Raw genomic sequence first — 22,343 nt, 5'->3', positions numbered from 1 at the left:
TTGGCAATTTAAGTTTGAGACAAAATTAATCAGCTTTGCATACTTTAAAAAAATGTTAAATAAATAATAAGTAATAGATATAATAGGAACTGGGCTCAGGCTCTGTATAAACCGGTCTTTGGCGGCACCGTGTGGCCGCTGTGTGTAACTGCAGCTGCTGTAGCGGTGCGCAGTCTGGTATTATCTGATATAGCAGGGGGGTATAATAGGAACTGGGCTCAGGCTCTGTATAAACCGGTGTTTGGCGGCACCGTGTGGCCGCTGTGTGTAACTGCAGGTGCTGCTGTAACCGGAAGCGGCAGTGTTTGAATATAAATATGAGTATGGCTGGGCCGGGCGCGCGGCCCGCGCTGCTGTGCGCTGCGGCTTTAATGAACTTTATATTGGTGTTCGGTACCGGAGCGGACCTCGTTAGATTCCTCTCTTTCCGCGCCGTTTATCACAATATCACGGGCGGAGCGCCGCTGTGCGGAGGTGAGTTCAGCCTTTACCCACCTAAATAACTACCTAACTACCCAACCTCACCTCCTACTGACCTGTTTATACAGTAAAACCCCACAAATATCCGTTTACAGCGCGTTAAAACACTCTTACACACTGTTTACACCGCGGAGCAGCGCTAATCCGCTCTATTCTCATTAATAATATCGATATTAACCGGGGAAATAAAGAGAATAGATCGGAGACTGGGAGGTTTATAAGCTGTACTGGTGGTACGGCGCTCAGCGCCCGGCTAGCTCAGTCGGTAGAGCATGAGACTCTTAATCTCAGGGTCGTGGGTTCGAGCCCCACGTTGGGCGAGATATAATTTTCCATTTTTTAAATTAATTAAATAGTATATCTTTATTTTTACACAGTAAATATGAGAGGGATATAAAACTGTAAGTTAAATAAAAAAATAAGTACAATAAAAATAACAAATAAACGAGCTAATTAAGATAAAAGAAAGAAAATCCAATACAACTAAAAGCAGTTGTGAAGTGGACAAACTAAAATCTATTAAAACGGTTAAATTGAAGGATTCTAAACACAGATAAGTGTATTATAAGTAATTGAAATAATAATAAGATGATGATAAATCAATAATTAATAATGAAACATCATAGAAACATCAGAAGAACATTAGAGGAACATTAGAAAAACTTCAGGGGAAACATAATTTTCATAAATAAACAATAAAAAAAAACAATTAAGATTTAAAAAACATGAAAGCATGTATAGTGGACAATCTATTAAATCTATAGTCAATTAAATACAATCTACTATAAATAAAGTCTAAAATCTATTAAACCAGTCACATGATTTGGGAATGTACTAAAATCCACTACTACTGGGATGAAATCTGGAACCATATTACCAAAATCCTCTCGCTGGATATTCCCAAGGAGTTCTTGGTGCTTTATATGGGAAATCTATCAGATTGTCTTGTCGGAGCAGATAGATACCTGATGCAGATTTTTTAGTAGCCAGCAAGACAGCAATTACTCGAAAATGGATGCAGGCTGATCCCCCTACCATAGAGCTGTGGAAAGATATTGTTAATGAGATATATGAGATGGAATCCCTTACCTTTGCCCTGAGATTAAACAAAGTTAAAATTAAAAAGAAATGGGGAAAGTGGCTAGACTACATTAACACCTGACTGTATTTAATAGCCTTGAATGTTGGAGAATTTTACCCTAACCCTGGTCTCTTTGTGAATGTGTATGTATGTGTATGGATATATCCATGTGTGTATGTATGCATATAAGTATATATATATATTTATATATTTTTTTTTTCTTAACCCATGTTTGCTCGTTTTATTCTTGATTTGTAAGCAAGCAATTTTTCTTATTTTTGGATAATACCACCATAATGTCAATTGTACTATTATTTGTTCCCTGACAGCTTTGTTTGTATGTTGTTTTAAATAATAAGCTTTGACAAATCAATAAAATATAAGTTTAAAACAGTCACATGAAAAAATAAAAAGATAAGTAATAAAAGTAACTAAAATAAAAAAAAACAATTAAATAAAAATAATCGAATAAAACTAAAAGAAGTTGAAATAATATAAAAGCACGAAAGGATATAGATTGAGCAATCTTTTAAATCTAAAATCAATTAAATACAATCTAAAATAAATATAGTCTAAAATCTATTAAAACATTCAAATAAATGATTACAAACACAGATAAGTAATATAGGTAATTAAAATAATAAGAAGATAATAATACAATTAAATCAATAAGTAAAAAATGAAACATCAAAGAAACATCAGAAAACTTCAGGGGAAACATAAAATCAGCAACTAAGAAAAAAAACAATTAAGATTAAAAAAAATGTAATAAAACTGAAAGCAACTGAACTAATTTAAGCATGAAAGGATGTATAGTGGACAATCTATTAAATATAAAATAAATTTAAATACAGTCTAAAATAGATTAAAACAGTCAAATACAAATATTATAAACACAGATGAGTAATATAGGGGATTAAAATAATAATACGATGATAATAAATCAATAATTAAAAATGAAAAGTCAAAGAAACATCAGGGGAACATAACATAACATTAAGTGCAAAACAACAAGACTCAGAAACAGCTTCATTCCGGAAGCTGTAAGACTCTTAAACTCCACTTAACAAACACACTGCACTGACACCAAGGACAAATTACTGTTTACTGTTTACCAACATGGTCACTTTACTTGCACTGAGACACTTTATCTCCACTGCTCTAATTCACATTATCATGCTGCTATAGCACACTTGCACTCTGGACTTCATGTTGCTGAACCTTCTACTCTCTATTTATTTTTTTTTATTCTTGGGATATTTATCTATCTATTTTGTATATTCTATTTCTTTTATTGTATTCTTTTCTTTATCTATATATTTATTAATAACAGCTCTTTGGGTGTAAAACTGGATCGTGAGATCACAATTTCGTTCCACCTCATGTACCACATGTGATGCGAATGACAATAAAATCTCCTTGAATCCTTGAATCCTTGAAAATCATCAATTAAGAAAAAAAAAACAATGAATATTCAAAAAGCATGAAAGGATGTATAGTGGACAATCTTTTAAATCTAAAATCAATTAAATACAATCTAAAATAAATACAGTGTAAAATCTATTAAAACATTCAAATAAACGAATATAAACACAGATAAGTAATATAGGTCATTTAAAACAATAAGAAGATGATACTAAATTAAACCAATATATTAAACATAATATAAATATCAGAGGAATATGAGAGGAATGTTAGAGGAACATTAGAAAAACATCAGGGGGAACATAAAATCAACAATAAAAAAAAAATCAGTTAAGATTTAAAAAACATGAAAAGATGAAAGGATATATAGTGGACAGTCTATTAAATATATAGTCAAATATAATCTAAAATAAATACAGTCTAAAATCTATTGAAACAGTCACATGAGATGATACTAAATACTAAATTAAAGCAATATATTAAACATCATCAAAACATCAGAGAAATGTTATAGTAAAATCATAGAAAAGCATCAGGGGAAATGTGATCAATTAAGAAAAAAACTATTAAGATAAAAAAAAAGTCTAATAAAACTAAAAGCAATTGAAACATTTTTTAAAAGCATGAAAGGATGTATAGTGGACAATCTTTTAAATCTAAAATAAATTTAAATACAATCTAAAATAAATACAGTGTAAAATCTATTAAAACAGTCAAATAAACGAATATAAACACAGATAAGTAATATAGGTCATTTAAAAGACGATGATACTAAATTAAAGCAATATATTAAACATAACAGAAATATCAGAGGAATATGAGAGGAACATTAGAAAACATCAGAGGAAACATAAAATCAGCAATTAAGAAAAAAAATTGATTAAAAAATTAAAATTTGATTAAAAAATCTAATAAAACTAAAAGCAATTGAACTAATTTAAGCATGAAAGGATGTATAGTGGACAATCTATTAAATCTAAAATAAATTTAAATACAGTCTAAACAGTCTAATACAAATATTATAAACACATAATTAATATAGGTAATTAAAATGATAAGAAGATGATACTAAATTAAAGCAGTATATTAAACATCATAGAGAAATGATGAGAAATATTAGAGGAAAATTAGGAAAACATCAGGTAAACATTTTATTTACAGCTCTGGAAAAAAAAATATCCACTTAAAAAATGAGTTTCTTTGATTTTACCAAATTGAAAATCTCTGGAATATAATCAAGAGGAAGATGGATGATCACAAACCATCAAACCACCAAACTGAACTGCTTGAATTTTTGCACCAGGAGTAAAGCAGCATAAAGTTATCCAAAAGCAGTGTGTAAGACTGGTGGAGGAGAACATGATGCCAAGATGCACGAAAACTGTGATTAAAAACCACCAGGGTTAGTGCTGGGCGATATAACGATATCGATTTGTTTCGCGATAATTTTTCCCTCGATGACGATGATAAGCCTGTGCAATAGAATTCGATAAACATTCATTTCCATTTCCGTCTAAGTGGCGCGGCAAACAACGAAAACACAACGTGTAATCAATCCAGAAGACGCTGGAGCAAATTAATAAATAGTTAAGAAAATTGTAATAGTTATTCTCATGCATGCAACAAAAAACCCTAAAGAATAGTGGAGTATGGCCCGACACACGCAAACAACCATAGTGTTTGTACTTTGGGAATAAACGGCCGCACTGTTCAGCACGTTTTAAATAAATTTTAAGTAAATTTTAAGCACTAAATGTAATTAATTCAATTTATATTAGGACCTCGGGGCAGGTGCTGCAAAAATGTGTATGTGGGGCGCGGATTAAAGGAAGAGGTTTTTTTGCGGAGCGGTAACAGGACAAAAACACCTTAAGAATGATGTCTAAATGACTTTCCTCTAATCTAATATAATTTAACATGGTTTAAGGATATAAAATAATTTCTAAACAAACGAACTTTTTAATATTGAGCTTATGGCCCAAGTGCAAAAACACAAAATCATTTATCATTTAGATTATCTGAACGCGAGCCCGAACCCGAGCTTGAACGCCAGCCTGACTCAGGCGCTGCATGAACTCGGGCCGGTCGAGAACACCGCTTTCCTCTCAGATTAGGCGGAAGAAAATGGTCTTTTTTTTAATGTAACAAATCACACTGTGATTTTTGTGATATTTCCCCAATTACAGCTCAGCTGCGCGTTTAAAGCTCAACGCATGAATTAATCGGTGCGCTGTGCGCCGCGCGTGCTCGCGGGGGATTTGACGCGTCTGTCAAGCAAGTTAATGGACCGTTTTGGGGGCAGAGATTAAGAAGTACAGCAGGTACATCTCAGATTTGTAGTTTAATGCTCTACTAAATTACTGGCTTTAAAACTGGCTCATGATATGGTCGGTTCTGGCTGGATTTTTTCCTGCCTACAGGCTGCATTTGACGGAAAGCAGCTCCTCAGTCAGACAACAGTGTCAGCATACAAATCGTGTGCGTTTCCTACAGGACAAACCATTTAAAAGTGCAGATAAACTCATTAAAAAATCACACAGTGTCTGTCTGGCTTAAAATACTTTTAATAAGGTACAGCTTTTAAATTAATAAATCAACATTCATTAAAAATCCGTGAGAAGTTCTGTATGCTAAATGACAAGCTAAGCTAATAAGCTAATAACATTTAATAATAACAGAAAAATAGATATGAATTTGGAAAATAACCAACTAAAGTGAGCTCAAAATACAATAATAAATATAATCTAACGAATTTCAAAATATAAATTAGAAATATTGAACTTCAATATTAAATTCAACTTCAACTACAAAAAACGCAAGGACCGATAGAACATAACGAACAGAAAAAAATAAATTTGAAATTGGAAAAAAAGTTCAAAATGCTAAAAGAAATAAAACCTAACGAATTTCAGAATATAAAATCTAAATATTGCACTGCAGCAGTACAAAAGCCTAAGTGCTTAAACAAACAAACCAAAAAACAGCCTATCACAAATCATTTTTTGAGCCCGACCCAGCTGAGGAAAAGGTGGGAAATCTTTTTTTTTCCGGCTGGGTCTTGGAAAACTTTGTGGTGAATTAAAGGGGCCGAGTTGCAATTTTTGTTTTACTTTAATCAGTTTTTAATCCGTCTTTTTAAAAACAAATATTCCAATATTGGCTGCCAATCAGTGCCCAATATTCTGAGCTCAAAAAACGCTATTCGGGCCAGCCCTACTAATCTAATATAATTTAACATGGTTTAAGAATATAAAATAATTTCTAAACAAACGAAATATTTAATATTGAGCTTATAGCCCAAGTTTTTTTTTCAGTCATGGAAAATTGGAAAAAATTGGAAAAAAGCCCGAGTTCATGCAGCGCCTGAGTCAGGCTGACGTTCAAGCTCGGGTTCTGGCTCGCGTTCATGATTAATTTGTTTTTTTTAAAAACTAATATTGGAATATTCGCTACCAATTACTGCCAAATATCCGGAGCTCAAAAAATGCTATTCGGGCCAGCCCTAATAATTATGGAGATACAGAAAAAAATATTGTGATAAAACTTCCATCACTCCCTTATTCTCTCACTAATAAAAACAAACCTTTAAGTGTGACACAAAGTGATTTGATTTATATCGTGATACATATCGATATCGACTGATATGGAAAACTATATCGTGATAAGATTTTTTCCCATATCGCCCAGCTCTAACCAGGGTTATTCCACCAAATATTGATTTCTGAACTCTTAAAACTTTATGAATATGAACTTGTTTTCTTTGCATTATTTGAGGTCTGAAAGCTCTGCATCTTTTTGTTATTTCAGTCATTTCTCATTTTCTGTAAATAAATGCTCTAAATGAGAATATTTTTATTTGGAATTTGGGAGAAATGTTGTCTGTAGTTTATAGAATAAAACAACAATGTTCATTTTACTCAAACATAAACCTATAAATAGCAAAATCAGAGAAACTGATTCAGAAACTGAAGTTCACTTTTAATTTTTTTCCAGAGCTGTATATTAGACAAGCATTACCTTCATTTACGCTCGGGAATATGCAGAGGGGACCTAAAATCTTACAATTATAAAAAAGACTTTAAACTAAAACAAGGAACTGAATAAAATAAATTATGCAGCAGAACAAAAAAGTCTAATAAAAATAAAAGCAATTGAAGTAATGCAGCATTAAAGGATTGATATACTGGATATATCTAACAGTGTTGTTCATAAACTTGAATTTGAATAAAAACTTAAGTAAAAAATATTTATATATATATATTTACTTATTTTATATTTTTATACATTTTTAAGTTTTTTGCTTTTTATGTGTCAATTTTTTTTAAAAATAATTTTAGAATTTTCTGTTTTACATGTATATTTTTATTAAATGTTGATTTAAAATAAGTACAGATTGATTTTAAATTAATTAATTTTATTTTTTTACTATTTTATTTCTTATCATTTCTAAATTATTATTAAATATTTTAAATCCCGTTGATGTTGTTAAGGCTTTCACTACAGGAAACTCTAAAGCTCAGCTCGCTGGTGTCACTCAATCATTTAAAACTCCTAGTTTCTAACCACCTTCAGACTTCAGCCTGTAACTGTTTTAGTTGAGTTTTCTTTTATCTTGTTTTATTTATTTAATTTTTTTTATCTAATTTTATGTTTTACCTTTTAGCCCTTTTATTTTATTATTTTATTTATTTCATCCTTTTATTTGTTTTGTTATTGCTTTTACTTTTGACCTTACCGCTTTTATTTTATTAATTTTTTTTCCTTTTATGTTTTCTTAATATATTTTTTACTTATTATTATTATTTATTTTAGTTTTATCATTTACATTTTTATAATTGTGGTCATTTTAGTCCTTTATTTTTTTATGTTTTATTACTATTATTATTTTTTTTGTGCCTAAATGTTATTATTGTACGTATTTATCTCTTTGTTTTATTGCTCTACATTTTAGCCGGTTTGCATATCCTTTTATTTTGAATTATTTTATTTTTCCTTAATTAAATCTTCATTATTTGCTTGTTTTTATAATTTAAACTTAATTTTCAATCCTTTTGAAAAGGAGGGTTACCCTCAATGTATAACCGAGTGAAAGTAAAGGTTGAGTGATTGATTGATTGATTTTGACTGTGATTGTGTCTCAGATGGCGTGTCCTGGTCTGTAGCTCTGAGGGACAGTTCAGTATTGAGGGCTCTGGGTTTGGATCTGGTTCTGTTAGTCCTGTTCAGTCTTCAGCACAGTCTGCTGGCCTGGGATCCCGTAAAGAGAGCCTGCCAGTCTGCGCTGGGGGTCCTGAACCGAGCCATGTACTGCACTACTACAGCCCTCGCACTACAGGTAACTACTGACTAAAACCCTGTTCACACCTGTTCACACCTGTTCACTCACTTGGAGCTATGTTCTGTGCTATCCCCATGATTTGATCAGTCGTGGTTTTATGGAGTTTTTTGGATACAATCCGGGTTAGCACCCGAACATCCCTTTCAGACGGCTTCCTCTTACAGCGTCCACAGTTAATCCTGTTGGATGTGGTTGGTCCACAGGCTGCCACCAATTTAGCCATGAAACCTCCCACACTAAAATGACAGGTGTTTCAGTTTCATTGTCCAACCCCTGTACACTACACTGATGCAAAAATAATATATATAATTGCACTACTGACCTTTTTGCACTTTTTTTTTTTTATATTTCACTGCTGTAGATAATCATGTACTTGTAAAATAATATCCATAACACATTACTGTTATAATGCACATATCTCCATCCTGTATGTAAATTCAACACCAATTTAATATTTATATTTCGTTAGTATATTTCTTGCTTTATTGTATATTTTCCACTTTTTCTCTTTATGTGGTTTACTTGGCGAGGGGCAAAGACAGAATGTCATGATACGAGGAAACTTGTTTCTTACTTTATACATGACACTAAACTCTTTAAATATTGAATCTGGTCATAGAACCTTCTTGCTGTGTTTGCTTTCTTGCTCCTTCACCAGACAGCTCTAACCAATCAGAGGAGAGAACGGGTTTGCATGGTTTATGGGTGCACATTTTAGTGCGTTCAGGTTTTTATGCCTGTGTGAAAACAAACCAAACAGAGGGAGAAACTCTCCAATAAATAAACAAACTCATCAACTAAACCGGATCATAGAAACCTTAAAACTACAGGTGTAAAAACCTAAAAACCTAAAGTGCCGGTCCATGGTCTCGGTTTCTTCTAAACCAATCAGAACACAGCTTTTCACAAATAACGCTCTACTTTGTGTGTCCTGCTGTAGGTGTTGATGCGTTACTGGCAGCCCGTGACCAGCGCCCCCTGCTTGTGGTCGGTGCGCAGTGCACCTTGGGATATCTGGTTCCCTCTGATCTGCTTCACAGTGCACTTCCTGTGCTGGGCCGTCATCTGCAGCATCCTGCTGATATTCGATTATCCAGAGCTTCTAGGAGTCAAACAGGTAAACAGCACACACAAACATAATATGAAGAGTTTGATTCTAAAACGCGATAAACGCCATTAAAAAAAAATGAGTTAGAGCCAGAATCAGAATGTTATGTGAACACTCTTGAAAAGCCAATATTCAATTTTCATCAAAACGCCCTATCCGCCGGGTAATACTGCCCTGTTTTCTCTCTTTTTCTTTCCAAAACGCAACAAACGCCAGTCTTGTTTTCCCGCAGAACGCCACATCTCCACTCATCCAATCACAGTGCAGCATTCCACGAGCTTTCTAATGTAAACATTATAGCACGCGCCCTGTTGAGCCGGCCGGTATTTCGTGTAGCCTACTTTCACTTTCACTCTCAAAGTCCGCGAAAATGAGCGGTTTTGATGGTATAGAGGAGCGTATGGACGTAAAAAGGTAAAGAAAATGAGGCATTCAGGAGGGGGCAGTTCACACACACACACACACTATACACACTACACTACACCACACTACACTACAGCACATGAATGTACCGTGATTTTGGGGATTTTATAGTCTTAATGTTGTTCGTTAATTAAATTTTGCACATTTTCGAAAAGAAATGTTTTGAAATTTGTGTTTTTAGGCCCAATGGTCAAACTATTATATTCAGATGTACAATTTACTGTTATTAATTATTGTATTTTGAACATTATTAGTAAAAAAAAAAAATTATATTGATGCCAAAGGATATATAAGACATTTTGAAAAAAAAACTTATTTATTTATTGCGTTTTGTGAAAAAACGAATTCTTTTTCAAAATAAATCTTTAAATATTAAAATCATGATTTGATTTTTTTGTGTTATTTTAACCTTAGTATGGTATTTGATAGTTTGAAACAGAAAATGCTATATTTATGCTATATTATTTATTTTTCCACATTTTGATTATACTGTTATACTATATTCCTGAAATTAATGAATTATTTTAGTTTTCCTATATCGCCAAGTATATCGTTATCGCAAAAATACCCTGAAATATCGTGATATTATTTTAGAGCCATATCGCCCACCCCTACTTCATACACCTTTTACAAGGTAAAATTCAAGCACTTTCAAGACCCATTTTTAGGTTTTTCCAGCACATTTCAGCTGTGGTAAATTAATGATAACAGTGATATCTCAAAACTGCGATTCATCGATAATCAATATATCGTAAAACTATTCTCCACACTTCACAGTTACTATGCTACTGAGAAAAAAATACTTCTAAGTAAGTAAATAACAGGAATTATGGATTTATTGGTGTCAGATTCACACAATATAAATACCGTAATGCTCTTCACCACATGTTTACTCTATTCATTTGATTGAGCTGATTGAGTTACTGTAGTATGTCAGATTTGGGGATGAGTTGGGAGCATTTATACATACATATACTATTATTATTTTATTGATTTGCTTATTATGTTTATTTGAACACAGCCAGACTTGTGGTTGGTAATAGCAGAAGGAAATTAAATGAAAGCAAAATAAGTTTTATGATTCTAAATGTATCACCTATCTGTAGAGGATCCAACTTGATTGGGTCAATAATAAAACTATGACACAAAAGATTACTAGATTAGGGGTGTCATGATTTCGATATTTTATCGAAATCGATTGAAATTATGTCATGGTCTCGAGCCTCAAAGTCAAAAAGAGGATTGACGATCCCTCCCACTAAGCTACACAAATGGTGCAGCACACTGTAGCCGACGCCGCGGACATTCTGACTGCTGAAAGAGCAGCTCTTTCTCCAGAAAATGTGAACATTCTCATCTTCTTAAAGAAAAACTTCAAAATATAAAAATAACAGTTGTTTTGTCTAGCCTCAAATATATTAATAGTTTTGGTACCTTAAGGAGCATCTTTCTCTCAGATAAAGTTAATAATGTATCTTTGTTAAAGAAAAAACTTCTCATTCTCAGGGACGAGTCTTATTTTTCATGTTTAACTGTTATAGTAGGATAGAGTTCAGTTTGTTAAGGCTCTAACTGTTCTATTATTTTGTACATGAATGTTCCTGTATTTTTTTTTTTATTATTATTTATGTTATGTTGCACATTGCTGTTTTAATAGTGCACACTGCTGCTACCAAAAAAATCCACTAGAGGGCATTACATATATATCTTAATAAAATTATTTAAATGTGACCATTAGTGCCTAATGTGGTGTATTACAGATCACTTGTATCACTTTGCATCACTTATATCAAGCCCACCTTTTAAAATAAGATATTGTAAATTTGATGAATCAAACCAATGACTGACCATAGACTAATCTAAAACTGGCATAGGCCTCTCTGCTGTAAAGAAAAAAAAGAAAATCGAGAATCGAATCGAATCGTGACCCTAAAATCGGAAATGAAATCGAATCAAGGATTTAGAGAATCGTGACACCCCTTATTAATAATGAAACTATGACATAACAGATATATATATATATATATATATATATATATACATATACACACACAGTACAGGCCAAAAGATTAATGTGTTTTCTTTATTTTCATATCTATTTTCATTGTAGATTCTCACTGAAGCATCAAAACTATGAATGAACACGTGGAGTTTTATGCTCAACAAAAAAGGTGAAATAACAAAAAAAAACATGTTTTATATTCTAGTTTCTTAAAAAAAAAATAGCCACCTTTGCTCTGATTACTGCTTTGCACACTCTTGGCATCATTCTCTCAATGAGCTTCAAGAGGTGGCCACCTGAAATGAAAAGTTTTCCAACAGTCTTGAAGGAAGGAAGGAGTTCCCAGAGGTGTTTATTAGCACTTGTTGCTCCTTTGCCTTCTTCACTCTGTGCTCCAGCTCACCCCAAACCATCTGGATTGGGTTCAGGTCCGGTGACTGTGGAGGTTCAGCTCATTTTTTTGTTAGGGACATAAAACTACATGTGTTCATTCATAGTTTTGATGCTTCAGTGAGCATCTACAATGTAAATAGTCATGAAAATAAAGAAAACGCAGTGAATGAGAAGGTGTACTGTATATCAGTGTGTATATATATGTATATATGTGGTCCTGTACTCAGTGCTTGTGTCTCTGTTACAGGTTTATTATGAATGTTTAGGGCTGGGTGACCCGCTGGCCCTGAAGTCGGCCCGTGCCCAGCGTCTTTACGCCCACCTGCGTCACCCGGTGTGCGTGGAGCTGCTGCTGGTGCTCTGGCTGCTGCCCACGCTGACGCTGGACAGGTGCGTCCTGGCTCTATACCTGTCCCTCTACCTGGCTCTCGCTCACTCGCTGGACGCCAAGGACTGCGCCTACCTGAGCTCCCAGCTCCACAGCAAGCTGCAGCTCTTCTCCGCACCACAGGGGGGCAGCGCTGAGATTAACAGCAACAGCGCTGAACCCAAGCGCGACTGAACCAATCAGATCACGGCTTAATCCGGGGAGGGGGTGTTTCAGAAACTGGGATTATTTTAGTTAGTCAGATCAATTAAGACCAAAGGAGCGTCCAATCAGAATGTCCCTCAGCCCTTTTACTGTTCAGAATAATAATAATAATAATAATAATACTTTTTTTTAATTCTCAAAGACCCTTTACATACAAAGATAAGGCACAGTAAAAGGTAAAGTTATAAAAACAACAATAATAAGGGATACAGTTATTAAATTTAACATAAAAAAATATATAGGCAGTTTTACCAATGACAATTTGTTTAAAAAAACAAAAAACAAAACAAAACCCAAAAGTATAGTTTCTGTAAGTTTTCTACATTAAATTTACATTATAGGTTAAAAGCAGATCCGAGGAGTTTTGAAAAGTTACTTAAATATAGACAAGTCAGAACAGTCTTGAATGGGTTTGGGTTTCTTTTACTGTTGGATAATTCCCTTATTTTTGAGTTAATTAATTAAGTTTTTAGTAGATGTTTTTTTTATCTTCAAGAAAAGAAATACATTAGTTCTTTAATGCCAATTCAGGAGATATTTCTATCTAGTAGGGCTGCAACTAATGATTATTTTGATTTTTTCCGATTAGTCGATTAGTCAACGATTATTTCTGCCATCTCTAAAAACATTTAAAGATCTGAACTTTGTTTAAACATGGAAATGACTGATATTTAGTGATTTAATATGGGAATTAAGTCTCCCATTGCGCTTATTTTGTCCCCAGCACATTGTGTAATGTGGTACTGTTACAAATTAACATTTAGTCGACAATGAAATTTGTAGTCGACAAATTTAAATACATCAAAATACATCAAAAAACATGTAATTGACATTGACGATTATATCGACTAATCGTTGCAGCCCTACTATCTAGCTTTCTGAATAAATACTGAATAATGTGAACCATGGCCCTTATCATCGGCCACTTTAATCAAAGCGTTGGAAATCTAAGATCAAAGCAAATAAACAGAAGGGCTTTACACACCCAAATAAACTGGTTTCATAAGAGAAATGTGTGTAGAAGAATATTTTTAAGGCTCGTTTGTCTTGTTTGAAAGAAAATGCGTTTTTTTTAATGAAAGAATCTGGGTTAATCTACAGTCACAGTAGATACAGAATCACCAGCACTGTAATCTGTAATACTTATATTGCTGCGTGATGCGCCTGACAACCAGGGGGAGATGGATTTCAGCGCAAAGCCTCTTCTTTTTCTTCTTCTATTGTTGAATATGTGCCAATAGCCTGACTAAACTGCCTAAAGTTTGTAATTATCGGAAAGTCAGAACCATCTAGAAGTCTTAATAGTCTTAATCTTAAACTTGCTTTGGTAGTTATACTGGTATAGTGCAAAAATATATATCTTAACAAGTAAAATCTATTTCAATGTAGTCTACATTTATGCATTCCACATTTTTACATTAAATTACATTACATTTGGCAGATGCTTTTCACCAAAGCGACTCACAATAATAAGGAACATATATAAGCAATAGAAGTTCAAGGTAAAGAAACGTTTTAATAGTGGAAATGGAGTGATAGAAGAAGAAAGGATGAGATAATTTTGATGAGGTAATTTTTACCACTACTACAGGATAATTTTAAGTTAGAAGAAATTATAAAAATAACAGAATACTAAGCTACAAAGCTACATTCTGTTATTTGTACAATTACCAGATTTTGAATATATGGTGCACTGTATTATCAGGTGCACTATTAATGATTTTCATACATACATAAGGCGCACCGGATTACTAGTGTCGCTTTATAAGAACAAGACGTCTCCTTGTTTTCTTTTAATTCAGCTATCTGCTAGCAGTTCGTCACATGTAGCTTGTATTAACACGCTAAACACACAGGATACAGTTTGTTATACTCACCTCTGAGCGGAGAAAGCGCTAGCGCTTAGCATTGTCAGCAGCTAATGCTAATGCTAATACTGCTCCAGCCTTGATTCTGGAGAAACTTCACTGAAACTCCTGTATAACTCTGTACTTCAGCAGAGTGGCTTTACTGCTCCTTAATACCTGACTGGTTAAATTCATACATCATTTTTGGGAAAGTAAAAAAATACTTTAAATGATTTTAGGTGTGCCTTATAGTGCAAAAAATAAAAATACAGTACAGAAAATGATGTGCCAGTGGAATAAGAGGAAGACACTTTTAATAGATTGAAAACTTTAGAAAAAGTTTAAAAATGTGTTAATTAAATGTAATTTTGTCATTAATTAAAGATATAATCATAAAATAAAAATGATTCGATTTTAGAACTGCTTTTAAGAGGATTTTCTTTGATCGATATCATTTTTAAAGTGTTAAAGTTAAAGTTGATCAACTATTACGATACAGATTAAACAAAAGCTTAACTTTAGCCTGTTTTGTGGGACAAACTCCCAACTCCACACTCTAGTATTTTTATGCTGTTACTTATTATTATTATTATTATTATTATTATTATTTTGTAAGTATTAAGTCACAATATGTTGGACAATGAAACTGAAACACCTGGTTTTAGAGCACAATAATTGATTGTGGTGACGGACAGTTCTGGTGGAAACAGGAGAGTTGAGGTGCACATTGAATTCTGCGTGATTTGATCAGCCGTGGTTTTATGTTTTTTGGATACAATCCGGGTTAGCACCCGAACATCCCTTTCAGACAGCTTCCTCTTACAGCGTCCACAGTTAATCCTGTTGGATGTGGTTGGTCCTTCTTGGTGGTATGCTGACATTACCCTGGATACCGTGGCTCTTGATGCATCACAAAGACTTGCTGTCTTGGTCACAGATGCGCCAGCAAGACGTGCACCAACAATTTGTCCTCTTTTGAACTCTGGTATGTCACCCATAATGTTGTGTGCATTGTAATATTTAGAGCAGAACTGTGCTCTTACCCTGCTAATTGAACCTTCACACTCTGCTCTTACTGGTGCAATAATGTGCAATTAATGAAGATTGAACACCAGTCTGCTCCAATTTAGCCATGATGAAACCTCCCACACTAAAATGATGACAGGTGTTTCAGTTTCATTGACCAACCCCTGTATGTTAGCATTTTTTTTTTTAGTATTTGTAGATTTGTTGTTATAAAACCAGCGTGAGATGTTCTGGTTCTTGAATGTGGAATAGAGGTAATAAGGTCAGGAGCACAGGTGAAAGATCATGAGATTAAAACACTGTGCTTATCTCCTCATTAACTCACTAAGAACGAATGATCAGTAAATCACAGCCTCAACATACGCTGCCTACCTACTGCCCAACACCCGCTCATCTCTTAAAGTACCAGTCAAAAGTTTGGACACACTTTCTCATTCAGTTTAGATTATGAAGGAACACATAAGGAATCATGTAGTAACTTAAAAACAGTGTTAAACAAACCTAAATACTCTGTGAAGAAGCTTTTAGATACTCTTATCTGGGGAGCTGTTAACTCTGATGATCTTATCCTGTACAACAGAGGAAACTCTTGCTCTTTCTTTCCCGGTGCAGTCCTGATAAGTGCCAGTTCCATCATTATAACATTTTTGATGGTCTTTTTTGCAACTGCACTTGAGGATACTTTCAAAGTTCTTGAAATTCTTCTTCTTTTCAAATGAACTGATCTTCATTTCCTCTTAATCTTTATTTAATTGAGTAGTTGTTGCTGCTCATAATCTGGATTCGAACATTACTCAAATATTCACTATTCACTGTATACCTGTAACTCTACCTCTTCACTACTTTACTTTAACTGATGCTCTCAAACACTTTATTAAGAGACAAGAAATTCAAGTAATTAACTCTTGATGAGTTCAGCACAGCTGTTAACTGAAAGCCTGAATTCCAGGAGACTACTACTTTAAAGAATGTAAAATATATAAAACATATTCTGGTTCGTTTAACACTTTGTTTTTTGTTTATTAAATAATTCCATATGTTTTTCTTAATAGTTGAGAGGACTTTAGTATTGATTTACAGTGCAGAACATTTTTAAAAATATTTGTATTTCTATTTTTTTTTGTATTTTTCTTCCAATTTATCTGTCTGATTGTCCCACCCGTTCAGCTGCTACTCAGCTGTGTATCCGCCTCTTTTTGAACTGCTGCTGATGCTGTAGCATCGTCGATTAGCATCACAGCGCTAACGCTCGGAGGAAAGCGCAGCTACTCGGTTCTGATACAGCAGCTCACAGAAGCAGCCTTGTGCTGATCCACATCACCCTTTTTGGAGTGATGAGGGGAAAGAGAAGAACACCATCTACTGTAATCACCCAGAGAGAGCAAGACCAATTGTGCTCTCTCTGGGCTCTGGCAGCTGATAGCAAGCTGCATGACCGGGATTCGAACTAGCGAACTCTTGATCATAGTGGCAGTGCTTTAGACTGCTGGACCACTTGGTGCCACATTTTAAAATAATGAAAAAACACTGAATGTAATGTGTCCATACTATTGACTGGTACTGTATATTATTTTAAATACTTTTTAAACTAATATGAATTATTATGAATTAATATGCTAATTCTAACACAGCTAAATGCTATAGGACGCATTGTTGCCTTTGTGAATTTGTTACAGAAACCTCCACCACTGCACTGCCTTATAAAACACTGAATTACTGCAGCTTTTTTTTTTTCATGTTAGATAGACTACAACTGTAAATAACCTAAACTTTTGGTGTTTACAACCACTAAAATATGCTTTATTTTTACAAAAAATAAGATCACATCCGACAAGTGTTACTTCTGCTGTATTAGCTATAATATCTGCAACTGATAGTATTTTATCACTTTATTTTCTGATATTATGTATTAAAAAACAGCCATTCAGTGTCATAATAAGTCATAATAAGAAAAATGTTGCTGTTATGTGAAAACCTTACTATACTGCCATTTTAACTACTTTGAGGCACAATCTACATAAATCCTGCAGTTTTATTTTGAATTGTATTGTATTGTAGTTTTAATATTTTACTGACGAGTGGACCAATAGACATTCTCCAGAATTATCTTACATTTAGGGTAAAAAAACATGATTTTACTCCTGTATAAAGTTGAAATTATGGATATATATTTATGATAATCACTGGGAATCTTACGATAAATATTATATCACAATACTGGCGATACTCGATATATTGTAAGACATATATCGCAATCCTCCACGACACTTTACACAATCTGTGTTACTAAAGAAGATAAAATGCTCCTAATGAAGTAAAAAACAGGAATTAGGGATTTATTGGTGTCAGTTTCACACAATTTAACAACCAATACGCTTCACCGCAGGTTTATTAACTCTATTTATTTGATTATAGCGCCACCTAATGGAGTAATAAGGCAATAACTTGGGTAAAATTAATCTGGGGGTGTGTCTTAGTGAGTTTAGAGCACCTATGTTGCAATAAAAACATCCATATTTGACGCCACATATTGATAAAGTATTGCAATATAAGCAAAAAATATACAATATATCTCAATATCGTTATTTTGTCTCACTTCTAATGGATATACATGGTTTTTGCACAACAGCAACAAAAAGTGCGTTCTTTTATTGTGTGATAATTTAGATTTTAGGATTGTTTTAGGAGTATATTCTATAGTGTGGTTGATTAGCTTGATTTTAGGACTATAGCTGCATATTAGTAATAATTGTGATCATTGTGAATGTGTGTGTGTGTGTGTGTGTTTGTGTGTGTGTTAGATAGCATTAGTATGAGTTAATTCTAAGTCAGGTCAGAGTGTAAACTAAACATTAACGAAATAAAAGTGCCAACTTTAAGCAACAGGAAGACGTTTCCCTTCTTAAGAAATTGTGTTTATTAAGCAACATTTTTTATTAAAATCGAACAAAATGAAACAACTAAATATTAAACTTGATTTTTGCAGGTTTTCATTAATTTTGCCACATTTTCTTACTATAACATACATATAACATATACATATATAACATATACATATACACACAGAAAACATTCTTTTTCAGTTAATTATTCTGTATTTTAACATATAAATTTGAACCAAAAAAGTGCCCTTTTTTTTTTTCTTTTTTTTCTTCGAATGTTTGGCGAATCCCTAAGTGTTCATTATTTAATATTATGAAAAACACCAGCAAGTTTTGATATTTAGGCATTTAGAGGTTTTTGGATTGTATATTTTACATGCACTGAACATAACTGTTGCATTAATTATACATATTATTGAATTGATCTTATTTTGACAGTAATTGTGTTGAATTTCTCATTTCTTTCATGTGAAATTAATGCATTGCTTTTTTTTTCCCTCCAGTGTGGAATTTGCCTGTTTTGTATTGTATGTATCTTGTACTCTGCAGTTTGGGACACTTTTTAAAAAATAAAAACAATTTTTACACAAATCCAACTTGGTAGCATTTCTCTCTCTTATAGCGATGTAGCTCATAATGATACATTAAGGGGGAAAATACATGTTATCCTTCCCACACACTGAATTAAAGTGCAAGATTCTAGATGAATTAGAGCTCCAGAATCACTAGATACCAGTTAGTTACTCTCCATTTTTATCATTGATGTTTGCTTCTTGTCTCCTTTTGTTTATTTGTATGAAGAAATGATTGGATATGAACTAATGATCTGTGGGATTGTGTGGTCCTTTTTATTTAATTCCTTTTAATTTAATTAATTAAAATATTTAATGTTGTAAATTATGTAATATATACAAATATATACAAAATACAGCTCTGGAAAAAATGTTGTTTGCTATTTATAGGTTTATGTTTGAGTAAAATGAACATTGTTGTTTTATTCTATAAACTACAGACAACATTTCTCCCAAATTCCAAATAAAAATATTCTCATTTAGAGCATTTATTTACAAAAATGAGAAATGGCTGAAATGACAAAAAAAAGATGCAGAGCTTTCAGACCTCAAATAATGCAAAGAAAACAAGTTCATATTCATAAAGTTTTAAGAGTTCAGAAATCAATATTTGGTGGAATAATCCTGGTTTTAATCACAGTTTTAATTTCATGCATCTTAGCATCATGTTCTCCTCCACCAGTCTTACACACTGCTTCTGGATAACTTTATGCTGCTTTACTCCTGCTGCAAAAATTCAAGCAGTTCAGTTTGGTGGTTTGATGGTTTGTGATCATTCATCTTCCTCTTGATTATATTCCAGAGATTTTTAATTTGGTAAAATCAAAGAAACTCATCATTTTTAAGTGCTCTCTTATTTTTCAAAGCCAGTAACAAACTTGAACAAACTTGTACACGAATTTGTTCACACTGTAATATGTTATATTAACAGAATAAGGAAAACACAGATTGTATTTAAAGACGGTTTTAACTCTGGCATAGCTTCTGTGCTATGCTAGCTGCTATTCTACCTGAGTGCACCTACTCTACTTTTTTTTTTTTTTTACCTAAAATTGATTAAGTGTTAATGTTTTATTTTACAGTGCATACTTTAAACTGACAAATAACAAATTTGCCTGGAGCTACAAAACTTCGTTTTTTTTTTTTTCAAGTAATTTTACCCTAACAGTGCATTTCTTTTCCTCAGAGTAGATTCTTTAGGTTGTTTTATTTAACAGTGCATACTTTAAACTGACATAATAACAAAGTTCTTATAAATTCCAAATAAAAGAATTATATATTTAGAGCATTTATTTGCCTGAAGCTACAAAACTTTTTTTTTTTTTGAGTAATTCTACCCCAACTGAGTCCAAATTTTTACCTCAGATTTATTGAGTAGAATTTTTATGTTGTTTTAATTAACAGTGCATACTTTAAACTGATAAAAACACATCTCTTCCAAATTCTAAATAAAAATATTTATATATTTATAGCATTTATTTGCCTGCAGCTACAAAACTTAGTGTTTTTTTTTTAAGTAAATCTACACTAAATAAGTGCAAAGTTTTTACCTAAAATGAATTAAGTAGATCCTTTATATTGGTTTATTTAACAGTGCATACTTTAAACTGACAAAAATAATACATTTCTAGTAAATACCAAATAAAAATCTTTATAGATTTAGAGCATTTATTTGCCTGAAGCTACAAAACTTTTTTTTTGTTGAGTAATTCTACCCCAACTGAGTCCAAATTTTTACCTCAGATTTATTGAGTAGAAGTTTTATGTTGTTTTATTTAACAGTGCATACTTTAAACTGACAAATAATATGTTTCTCATAAATTCCAAATAAAATATTTATATATTTAGAGCATGTATTTGCCTAGAGCTACAAAACTTGAAAAATTGAGTAAGTAGATTGTTTATATTGTTTTTTTTTTTGTTTAACAGTGCATACTTTAAACTGATGAATAGAGCATTTATTTGCCTGGAGCTACAAAAGTTAGCTTTTTCAATTAATTCTACCCTAACTGAGTGCATGTTTTTAACCACAGATTTATTGAGTAGATGTTTAATGTTGTTTTATTTAACAGTACACGCTTTAAACTGATGATTAACACAATAAAACATAACTAAAACACGAGCGTTTTTGCTGAACAGAGCTAAACGTTCGTTATCCTGTGATAATCTTGTGTGATGATTGGTGTGTGGAAGTGAAGCGTGATGAATAAGAGAGGAGCCTCTGCTTTAATGAGCTGAAACTCAGTTCTGGTAGGAGCTGAACGGCAGCGAGGGCCGTGGTGTTTTAAGAAGGATTTGGAGGTGCTTTATTTAGGCGTTCGGAGGTCTGAAGGTCTGAAGATCTGCTCCTGCTGCTGCTTACAGCCCATCCCCGACCCCCCGGCGCGAGAGGAGGAGCGAGAGCAGGGCCTGGCAGACAGATCCAGCTTATTTTAAGGTCTTTTCTTAGGGTGAGCAGCCTGTTATGTGCCAGTAACTCCCCTGAAGCAGTTTAATGGGATTACTGGATTACAGCCGTGCGCCACCGAGGCTGGGAATATTTACTCTCCGGACTCCGCACTCTGATTCTACCCCAGATCATACTCACCCACAGCATTTATAACTCTTATCATCATCAGCCTGCACATTTTAGTGGCGGAGCTTTGGCTCATGAAGGTTTGCAAAGCTTTGGCCCTCTGCTGTGCTGGATCATCATCTCTGGAGGAAACTGGAGCTTTAGGGAACTTCTTAGAAAGCGATCAGGGATGAGAAGGCGATGCATGGGAGTCATCATGTGCTGCTCTGAAGCTTTTTTGTAGAAAAAAACCTTAAAAAATACAAAGGTAGGCTTTTTTAACGTTTTTGCAATTGATGACGAATCAAAAATGATCTTTTATGGTCTTCAGATTGGTAATATTCATCAGAATTCATAAATAAAGGGAAAAACACTTCCAAGACCACATTGATTATTTACAAAATTAAATTACATTACTTTCAGGCTACATTTTGCAACGTCCCAAAGGACACTACAGTCTGAAAGTCCAGACAATATCCCCAAAATATTTAATTTTAGATAAATATGCAGTTTTAAAAGAGAATATGAAGCAAATTCTTCACAAAGCTTATTTCTCAAAAACTTAAAAAAATAATAATAATACTTCTTAAAATCTGCCTTGTAATAGACTTATAAAACTA

At 33.2% G+C, this 22,343-nt stretch overlaps 1 protein-coding gene and 1 non-coding gene across 2 annotated transcripts; both read left to right on the top strand.

Moving 5' to 3' along the window:
• The first annotated feature begins 284 nt into the window (after positions 1-284).
• LOC103034551 (nurim) lies at positions 285-18,770 on the top strand. The gene is made up of 4 exons (XM_049472910.1): positions 285-474; positions 8,128-8,321; positions 9,265-9,441; positions 12,498-18,770. The coding sequence occupies exons 1-4, from the start codon at positions 318-320 to the stop codon at positions 12,810-12,812; spliced, it is 843 nt and encodes a 280-aa protein (XP_049328867.1). The 5' UTR covers positions 285-317; the 3' UTR covers positions 12,813-18,770.
• On the top strand, positions 728-800 carry trnak-cuu (transfer RNA lysine (anticodon CUU)). The gene has a single exon. It is a non-coding gene; the product is annotated as a tRNA-Lys (tRNA).
• Positions 18,771-22,343: the final 3,573 nt, after the last annotated feature.

Source organism: Astyanax mexicanus, unplaced genomic scaffold (genome assembly GCF_023375975.1).
Source record: "Astyanax mexicanus isolate ESR-SI-001 unplaced genomic scaffold, AstMex3_surface scaffold_31, whole genome shotgun sequence".
Classification (NCBI taxonomy): Eukaryota; Metazoa; Chordata; class Actinopteri; order Characiformes; family Acestrorhamphidae; genus Astyanax; species Astyanax mexicanus.
The sequence above is the reverse complement of the archived record's forward strand: the minus strand, read 5'-3'. Positions and strand labels throughout refer to the sequence as shown.

Bases quoted from the DNA above. Each gene is read 5' to 3' on its own strand.
- LOC103034551 (XM_049472910.1), top strand. From the start codon at position 318: ATGAGTATGGCTGGGCCGGGCGCGCGGCCCGCGCTGCTGTGCGCTGCG. The intron at 475-8,127 runs GTGAGTTCAGCC...ATTGTGTCTCAG, and splicing joins CGGAGCGCCGCTGTGCGGAG to ATGGCGTGTCCTGGTCTGTA. The intron at 8,322-9,264 runs GTAACTACTGAC...GTCCTGCTGTAG, and splicing joins CTACAGCCCTCGCACTACAG to GTGTTGATGCGTTACTGGCA.